Source organism: Nelumbo lutea, chromosome 1, assembly GCF_056320005.1.
Source record: "Nelumbo lutea isolate HS-2025 chromosome 1, American lotus-T2T, whole genome shotgun sequence".
In the NCBI taxonomy this organism is placed as follows: Eukaryota; Viridiplantae; Streptophyta; class Magnoliopsida; order Proteales; family Nelumbonaceae; genus Nelumbo; species Nelumbo lutea.
The window spans coordinates 44,641,048-44,650,396 of NC_142684.1; the positions used below are offsets into that span (position 1 = coordinate 44,641,048).

Consider the following 9,349-nt stretch of genomic DNA (forward strand, 5'->3'; position numbering starts at 1 on the left):
CTCTTTTCTCATAGGCAAATACGATGGGCTAAGTGTTGTCGAACCAGGTTGCCTCATCCCGGAAGGAGAGGTGTAACATACAGGCGAATATAGAGGCTTTGTAGGCCCAACTGGAGGGAGCTCGTCTCAATGTCAAAGCTGCTCACCGTAGTGCCGAGGAAGACCGCCAACGCTTTATCAACCTTAGTGGTGGCATGTAGTGCAGGCTAGAGGAGGCTAAGAGAACCATGACCATATTGACTAAGGAAGTGTGAACAAAAGGTTGTCAACTGGAGGAGCAGTAGACCAAGTATATTGAGGATATCTGTTGAGATGAGGTCGCAGCCATTGAACATTTTCGTTCGTCACTCGAGTACACCCAGGAGAAGATTAAGAACATCGTTCCCTCAATGAAGAGGGGATTCAAGCTTTACCGGCACTATCTCAAGACCCTGCACCCCGATTTCGACTTTGGCAACTTGAGCATTAGGGCGGTGCTAGACAAGCTGGTCGTGCAGGTCAATCAGGAGCCATTTACTCTAGATGAAGAAGGAGATGTTGGCGATGAGGAAGAGTAGTGGTCGGCCTAGACTTTCTATTCAGGTTCTTGGAATTTGTTGTTTCTTGGAGCCTGCATGCTTCTGATAATTTTCAGACTCTGCTATTTCTTGGGGCCTGTGTGCTCCTATTAATTTTCCATTTCTATCATCTCTCTCTTTTTTTATTTTTTTGCAATGTACTTATTAGTTCCTCAATAATATCATATTTCAATATATGTTGTGTCTTTCCTCTTTGTATTTTCACTTGCTAGAAGTTTGGCTGATTGAAATGTCCAATGCTACTCAAGTGATGTGGTGCATGATCTATCTAAGTGCCAGAGCGATTATAATTTCAGCTAAGTCTCAAACATGTCTAGTATCAACTTGCCGACATGTCTCAAAGTTGGCTTAGGGAGCCTTAGAGCTAAAATCAATTTGGCTTTCCTTCGAATTCATTTTGGCCAATATGCTCGTAGGTCGGCACTCTACTTGTAATTTTAGCTAAGTTAAAACGTTCTCAAGGTATTAACTTGCCGATGTGTCTTCAGGTCGGCATAGGAGGCCTTAAAGATGAAAGCGATTTGGCTTCCCCTTGAGTTCCTTTTGGCCAGGCTGCTGAAAGGTTGGCTAGACCAGGTCGCTAGGGCAGGTGGTCTTATCTTCATACTTAATAAATTTTATAGCTTTATGGACGCAACTCAAAACTTCCAAATTTCCTTACAAGTAATACCTTCTTAGGTTATCCACATTCCATACACGAGGTACTTGCTTCCATCTAATGTCTCGAGCTCGTACACGCTTTCACTGCCTTCCCAGTTTGGACCTAGCTTTCCCATGTCGGGCTCAGGTACCATAACCTTCGTGAAAACCAAGTCATCAACTCTAAATTGGTATCTCTTATCTCGGGCATTGTAGTACCAAGCTATTTGTTGTTGGTATGCTACAATCTTAATGCATGCCAAGAAGTCATGGACTTGTTCTACCAGGTCGAGGTTATTCCACAAATCACCATCGTTGGCCTCTTCTTCATAGGTCCCAGAGCGCAAGGTCGACACCTCGACCTCGGTTGGAATTATAGCCTCGCTCTCGTATGTTACATTGAAGGGTGTTTCTCCAATTGCCATCTTGATAGTAGTTCAGTAGGTCCATAGGACATTGGGTAGCCAGTCCACCCATAAACCTTTAGCTCAGGAGAGCCGAACTTTAAGTCCACGGAGTATTTCCCTGTTCATCACTTCAGCCTGACTATTTTCTTGGGGATGGGCCATTGAGGTGAAGTTCTATTGTATACCCATCTTGGCACATCAATTTTGAAACTTGATATCTTTGAATTGTTTGTCGTTGTCTGAGATCAATACCTTAGGGAGTCCAAATCTGCATATGATGCTTTTCTAGAAGAAGTTCTGTACGTTCTGAGCTGTGATGGATACTGGCGACTCGACCTCCACCCATTTTGTGAAGTAATCAACCGCAACGACCAAGAACCTCATCTTCCCAGTCATGGTGGAAAGGGACCGAGGATATCAATCCCCTACTACGCGAAGGGCCATGGTTTAGTAAGGTACCTCAGATCGGCTGTGAGCTAGTGTAGAATGTTGGCGTGCCACTAACACTTGTCGCACTTTTATTGCATTCGCTTTGAATGTGGGCCAATAATATACTTGTCGTAGCGCTTTTTGGGCAAGTGCCCTACCCCTCAGGTGTTCCCCGCAGAGGCCTTCATAGATCTCACGTAGTACCTGATCCACTTCAGATCGGCGCAAGCAGCGTAGGTAGGGGAGCATAAACGACCCGTGGTACAACTGCTCACTAATAATTGCATAGTGAGCTGACTGCCGCTCTACCCTTTGAGCTGCATTATGCTTCTTTGGTAAGGTCCTATGGCATAGATAGTCAACAAGTGGATCTATCTATCTCAGCTCTTCCGCCAAAATGAGAGTAACCTCTTCCGCCACCCTTTCTACGGTAAGGCGCAACAGGTCTATGTAGACCTTCCTTTTTGTGGAGTCTATTGCACTAGCTAGCTTCAAGAGCGCATCGGCCTCAGTGTTTTCGGACCTCAAAATCTGCCAAATGTACCAAGAGTGGATGTTGGGTAGTTCTTTGACCTTGGCAAGGTATGCCAACATGATGGGCTTCTAGGCCTCATACTGCCCATTCACTTGATTTACAACTAGTTGCGAATAGTTGCACACTACGAGATGCTTTGCCCCAACCTCACATAGCCTAGCTATTAGCGCTTCGTATTCGGCTTCATTATTTGAAGCTCGGAGCACAAACTGGAGAGTGTATTATATCTTTACCTCGCTTGGTCCATAGAGGATTAGTCTAGCCCTGGTTTCACACTAGTTGGACGAGCCATCCACATGGAAGATCTAGGGTTCCTTGTCCCAGGTTAGGATGGAGGCCATGCTGGTTTATGCCTCTGAGGTGGTCACTAGCTTAGCAACTTCTAGGGTCGACTAAATGCACACTCAACGATGAAGTCAACTAGAACCTATGCCTTGATTGTTGATCACGACTCAAATCGGATATTATACTCGTTAAGCTCAATTACCCATTTTGTCAGTCTACCCAAGACCTTAGGCTTTTGAAGGATTTGCCTAAGAGGTCGATCAATTAAGACCACAATGGTGTGAGCCTGAAAATAAGGTCGTAATTTGCAGGCTACCCATACTAACAAGAAGGCCAATTTCTCGATGTTTGGGTACTTAATTAGGTGCAAAACTTTACTTACATAATAAATAGGTCATAATACTTTTTCTATTTCTTGAATAAGGACCAAGCTGACTACCTCATCACTCGTAGAGAGGTAGAGTTTGAGCTCATCTCCAGGTTATGGTCTAGTTAACATAGGTGGCAAACTGAGGTACCTCTTGAGCTCATCAAATGCAAGTTAGGACTCTTCAACCCACTCAAAGTCTTGGTTCTTTTTTATTGTCCTAAAGAATGGGAGACACTACCCAATTGACAGGCATAAATTGGTTCAGGGCAGCTATCCAACTTGTTAACTTTTGTACTTTCTTAATTGTTTTAGGTGGTCACGTATCTAAGATGGCTTGGATTTTGTCTAGGTTGGCTTTGATGCCACGTCAACTCACTATGTACCCGAGGAACTTGCCCGGCATGACCCCGAAGACACACTTGTTTGGGTTGAGTTTTATGTTATACTTCCTTAGAACATTAAAAGCACAGTTTAGGTCGACAATTAAAGAATTTGAAAATTGGTTTTTTACAACCATTTTGTCAACATAAGCTTCAATTTTATTTACAATTAACTACAAAAAATTATTTACAAGATGCTGGGAGGTCGCCCCAATGTTTTCTCTTTATTGGTCGGATCCATTAAGATTTGGTTGTAGCCAGAGTATGCATCCATGAAATTCAACAACTTGAACCTTAAGGTTGCATCTACCAGGCAGTCAATTCTAGGAAGTAGGAAGTTGTCCTTTGGATAGGCTCTATTAAGGTCTGTGTAGTCGACGCACATGTAACACTTGCCATTGGCCTTCATGACGAGTACTAGGTTTGCAATCCAGCTCAGATATTGAACCTCTCTAACAAAGTCTATTGAGAGGAGCTTCCCTACCTCGTCATCTACTATCTTTCATCTTTCTTGGGTGAGGTTCTTTTTCCTCTACCGAATTGGTCTGACTAAGGGATCAACATTTAACTTGTGAGTTATAATAGAAGAGTCTATGCCGGGCATTTTTGCTACTAACCAAGCAAAAACATCTTAGTTTTCAATTAAAAAACTTACCAGATTAGAGCACAACGGTTCAGTAAGGTGAGCCCCAATCTACATTGACTTCTCAGGCTTGATGTCTGAGACTGGCACTAGGGTAGTGTCTTCCATGAGGCAAGCTTGCTCATCAATATTTTCTAGGGCCGATTCCAAGTCGATGTCGATAGTCTGTTTTCCCTTGCCCTTTAACGTAGCCACATAGCACTTGCGAGACTCAAGTTGATCGCCTCGCATGACTCCTACTTCGTTGGATGTTGAAAACTTCATTTCCAAATAGTAGGTCGACACTACCACTCGGAGGGCGTGCAAGATAGGTCAGCCCAGAATGGCGTTATAGGGTGAGGGGGTCATGACAACTAGGAAATCATGATCGAATTGCATCAGGTTTGGCACTGAGCCCACCACCACTAGAACCCTCACCCAGACTAGGGGTCGTACTACCTCCCCATTGAACCCAACCAAGGGGATATCGGTTGGCTATAAGTCTTTCTTGTCGAGCTTCATTCGTTAAATGCATCCAGGAAGATAATATCGCTCGAGCTCCCCTAGTTGAACAGAATTCGTTTTACTTCAAAGTCATTTATTGTCAATTTAACCACAATGGCATCATCATGTGGGTACTGGATCCCATGAGCATCATCCTCTATGAAATAAATTACTTCTTCTCTTCATGGATGCTTAGGTGGATTCTCGCCATCGTGCTCAAGGTTTTGAACTGAACTTTTGCCTACTAAAGTGGTACACCTTACTACTATCGACCCGCTTGTAATCATATTGATGACATCACGCATAGGCCGATCTACTAGTGGTGGGTCTTTGGGGGGCTTGTCTCTATCGGCTTGGCTATAGTGCATATTTGGGCAGCTCGATAGGTCAGCCGTCATCTTCTCTCTTGATGAATTGTTTCAGATAACCTTGGAAGATCAACTCCTCGATCTCATCCTTGAGGTTATAACAGTTCTTAGTATCATGGCCTATATCAGGGTGGAAGTGATAGTACTTGTTTGGATTTTTGTTGGCGGGGTCGCCTCTCATCCTGGGTAGCCATCTCACGTACTCGACCATCTTTATTTGCATTAGAATTTCACCTTTCTTTGTATTTCGGGTGGTCTAATTCTGGTTGTGGACTAGAGGGGGGGGGGGTTTCGAACGTCATCTTGAAGACTGGTTGCCTTTGTGTGGAGACTTACTTCTCTGTGGCGACCTGCTACGTCTTGGAAACTTACTCTTCCGATGTTGCATGCTACATCCTTATTCTTCTTCAGTCATTTTTTGTTCAGCTCTAACTGGGATCCGAGCGCCTCTTCGGACACTGTTAACCACTATAGTGAGCTAGATGACTGGGTCAGGTTTAGGAATTTGTAGCTGCTCCAAGTTGAATCTTTTGATGTTACCATGAAGTTTCTCGTCTAGCCTCTAAACGACATATTGCAAAAAGGTCATTGATTTAGGGCACCTCTTGCTGGTTGCCAAGTGTATGGTGAATAGGTCGTTGAACTGGTTCCAACTTCTTATGGAGCCTATGGCCAACCCCAAGTACAACATCTGAGTTGTGCCTCAGAAAGTTGTCGGGAAGGCCATCTACAGGCTCATGTCATTTGCCTCATGTAATTGCATTAGGGCTTGAAAACTGTCGAGGTGGTCGATGGGGTATGTTGTTTCATTATAGGATACCAAACTTAGGGCCTTGAAGTCTTTAGGTCGCGGGGCCACGAGGATCTCGATAGCTAGCGGCAAGGTGTAGGATACAGGTTGCGCTTGTGAGGTACCAATCTGATTGGCCTCCTTCTTCTCGTGTTTCTCCTTCTCCATCTCACTCGTAAACAGGGCGAGTTGACTCTTTCTTGAGGTGTGGCGTGTGTGTCTGCGGCACCTTCTCCGAGTCCCTTTGGTTGAGCTAGTGGCTTTAGTTCTGATAGCTGTTGTAGCTCTGCTCAACTCTTCTACTAGGGCGTAGGGGTGGTGAGGTGACCAGCTAGAATCCCGCAAGTGCTATGTGGTGGCGCTAAAGGGCAAAGGGAAACCACCCAATGATGTTAACCTGGAACCACCCCCAGAGAACACTGATGAGCGAGCTCTCCCATGGAAGTCACCGTTCTGGTACCAGTCTCAGACACTTAGCCCAAGAAGATGGTGTAGATCGGAGCTCACCTTATGGAGCCATTATGGTCAGAACTGGTACATTTTTTACTTTATAATTTAGATATTTTTGCTTGGTCAGCAAATGAAATGCCCAACATAGACCCCTTTGTCATAACTTATAGGTTGAATGTCGACCCTTTAGTCAAACCAGTCTGGTAGATGAAGAGGAACCTCGTCCCAAAGAGGTGAAGGATAGTAGATGAGGAGGTCAGGAAGCTTCTCATAGTAGACTTTATTAGAGAGTTCTAGTACTTGAGTTGGGTTGCCAACCCAGTGCTCGTGAGAAAAGACAACGGCAAATGAAGCAATGCATCTACTACACTGACCTCAATAGAGCTGCCCAAAGGACAGTTTTCCCCTCCCCGAATTTGACCGCTTGGTAGACACAACCATGAGGCATGAGTTGTTGAGCTTCATGGACGCATACTCCAGTTATAATTAGATCTAGATGGACCCAACTGACCAGGAAAAGACTACTTTTATAACTAAACAGGCATGTATTTCTACAAAGTAATTCCCTTTGGATTGAAAAACGCTAGAGCAACCTTCCAACGACTTGTAACCAATTTTTTTTCAAATTTGATTGGAAATAAAATAGAGGCTTATGCTGATGACATGGTAATGAAGAGTCGGTTTTCTAATTCTTTAATTTCTAATTTGAATTTTGATTTTGAAATTCTAAGAAAATATAACATGAAGCTCAACCCAAACAAGTGTGCCTTCGGGGCCACGTTAGGCAAATTCCTTGGTTACATAGTGCACTAATGTGGGATCGAAGCCAACCCAGATAAAATCCATGCTATCTTAGATATGAGACCACCAAGGTCAATTAAAGAAGTACAAAAATTGACAAGCCGGATAGCGCTCTGAACCGGTTTATGTCTAAGTCGGTTGTGTAGTCTCCCATTCTTTAAGGCTATAAAGAAAAATGAAGATTTTGAGTGGACCGAGGAGTGTCAGCTCACATTTGACGGGTTCAAAAGGTACCTCAGTTCACCACCATTATTGATTAGACTAGAACCCAAAGACAACCTAAAAATTTACCTCTCTATGAGCAACGAGGTGGTTAGCTCGGTACTAATTTGAGAAGTGGACAGGGTGCAACAACCTGTCTATTATATAAGAAAAGTCTTGCATGTAACTGAGACTAGGTACCCTGACATAGAAAAGCTGGCTTTTGACTTGGTATTGACAGCTTAGAAATTGTGCCTTTACTTCTAAGCCCATACTGTTGTAGTCCTAACCGGTCGACCTCTAAGGCAAGTTATCTAGAAGCCCGAGGTCCCGGAAAGACTAACGAACTAGGTCATCGAGCTAAGCGAATTCGACATTCGGTTCGAGTCGCGCCCAACCATCAAAGCACATGTCTTGACTGACTTTTTCACCGACTGCACATTCAACACGCCGACCCCTAGAGTGGTCGAGCTTGCTACCACTTCAGAGGCATCTACTAGTGCGATGCTTAACCCAACCTGGGACAAGTAGCCCTGGATTCTCTACATGGATGACTTGTCTAACCAACACAAAAGCGGAGCTGGATTGATCCTTTACGGGCCTAGCAAGGTGAACCTAGAGTACACCCTCTAGTTTGCATTCCAAGCATCAAATACTAAAACAGTGTATAGGTGCTAATCGCCTGGCTGTTGTTAACAAAGGAGGTTGGTGCAAAGCATCTCGTGGTGTGTAGTGACTCTCAGTTGGTAGTGAACTAGGTGAATGGGCAAGTATGAGGCCCAAGAGCCTGCCATGTCGGCCTATTTGGCCAAGACAAGGGTCTCCTTCCCAACTTCCACTCTAGGTAGATTCAACAAATACTGAGCTTCGAGAATATTGAGGTTAACACGCTTTCGAAGCTGGCCAATGCAACAGAAATTACAAGGAAAATAGTATATGTTGAAGACCTTCCATGACCTAGCATAGAGATGGTGGCTGAAGAGGTCACTCTTGTTTAGCTATAGAGCTGAGCTGGATGGATCCGCTTGTCGACTACCTGCACCACACAACCCTACCATTAGACCACAATGCAGCTTTGAGGGTAGAGTAACAATTAGCTTGCTACATCATCATTGGCGAGCAGTTGTACCGTAAATCGTTTACACTTCCCTACCTGCGCTGCTTATGTCCAACCGAGGCAACCCAGGTGCTACGTAAGATCCACGAGAGTCTTTGTAGAGGATACCTAAGGGTAGGGAACTTACCTAGAAAGCACTACGGCAAGGATATTACTGGCCTACGATGAAGGCGGATACACTCGAGCTCGTTCAGAGGTGTGATAATTGCAAAGGCATGCTAACATACCAAACCATCTCGCCGCCGACTTGAGTTACCTGACCAGCCCGTGGCCTTTCACTCAATGGGGGATAGACATCCTCTGTCCCTTCCTACCTGTGATCGGGAAGAGAAGGTTCTTGGTCGTGGTGGTTGACTATTTTACTAAGTAGGTGGACGTCGAGCCGTTGGTATCCATCATAGCCTGGAATGTACAAAATTTCTTTTAGAAAATATTGTTTACAAGTTCGGACTCCCCAAAGTGTTGATATTGGACAAAGAGAAGTAGTTCAAAGACATCAAATTCTATAACTGATGTGTCGAAATGGGGATCCTGCAGAATTTCACCTCAATGATTCATCCCCAAGCAAATGGGTAGCCCAGGTAATGAACAGGGCAATCCTCTACGGACTTAAAGCTTGGCTTTCCCGAGATAAGGGTTTGTGGGTGGATGAGTTGCCCAACATTCTTTAGGCCTACCAAACTACAATTAAAATGGCAACTGGAGAGACTCCCTTCAACCTAACGTATGGGACGGAGGTTGTTATCACCACCAAGGTCGAAGTGCCAACCTTATGGTCTAAGGCGTATGACAAGGAGACCAACGAGGACGAGTTGCAGACCAACTTCGACCTGGTGGAAGAAGTCCAAGACTTGGCCTATGTCCAGACCATGG

The 9,349-nt window shown here is 44.5% G+C and overlaps 1 protein-coding gene across 1 annotated transcript; it reads right to left on the reverse strand.

Moving 5' to 3' along the window:
• Nucleotides 1-1,252: 1,252 nt before the first annotated feature.
• On the reverse strand, nucleotides 1,253-1,642 carry LOC148874477 (uncharacterized). The gene has a single exon (XM_088961512.1). The coding sequence runs from the start codon at nucleotides 1,640-1,642 to the stop codon at nucleotides 1,253-1,255; it is 390 nt and encodes a 129-aa protein (XP_088817638.1).
• Between the last annotated feature and the right edge of the window lie 7,707 nt (nucleotides 1,643-9,349).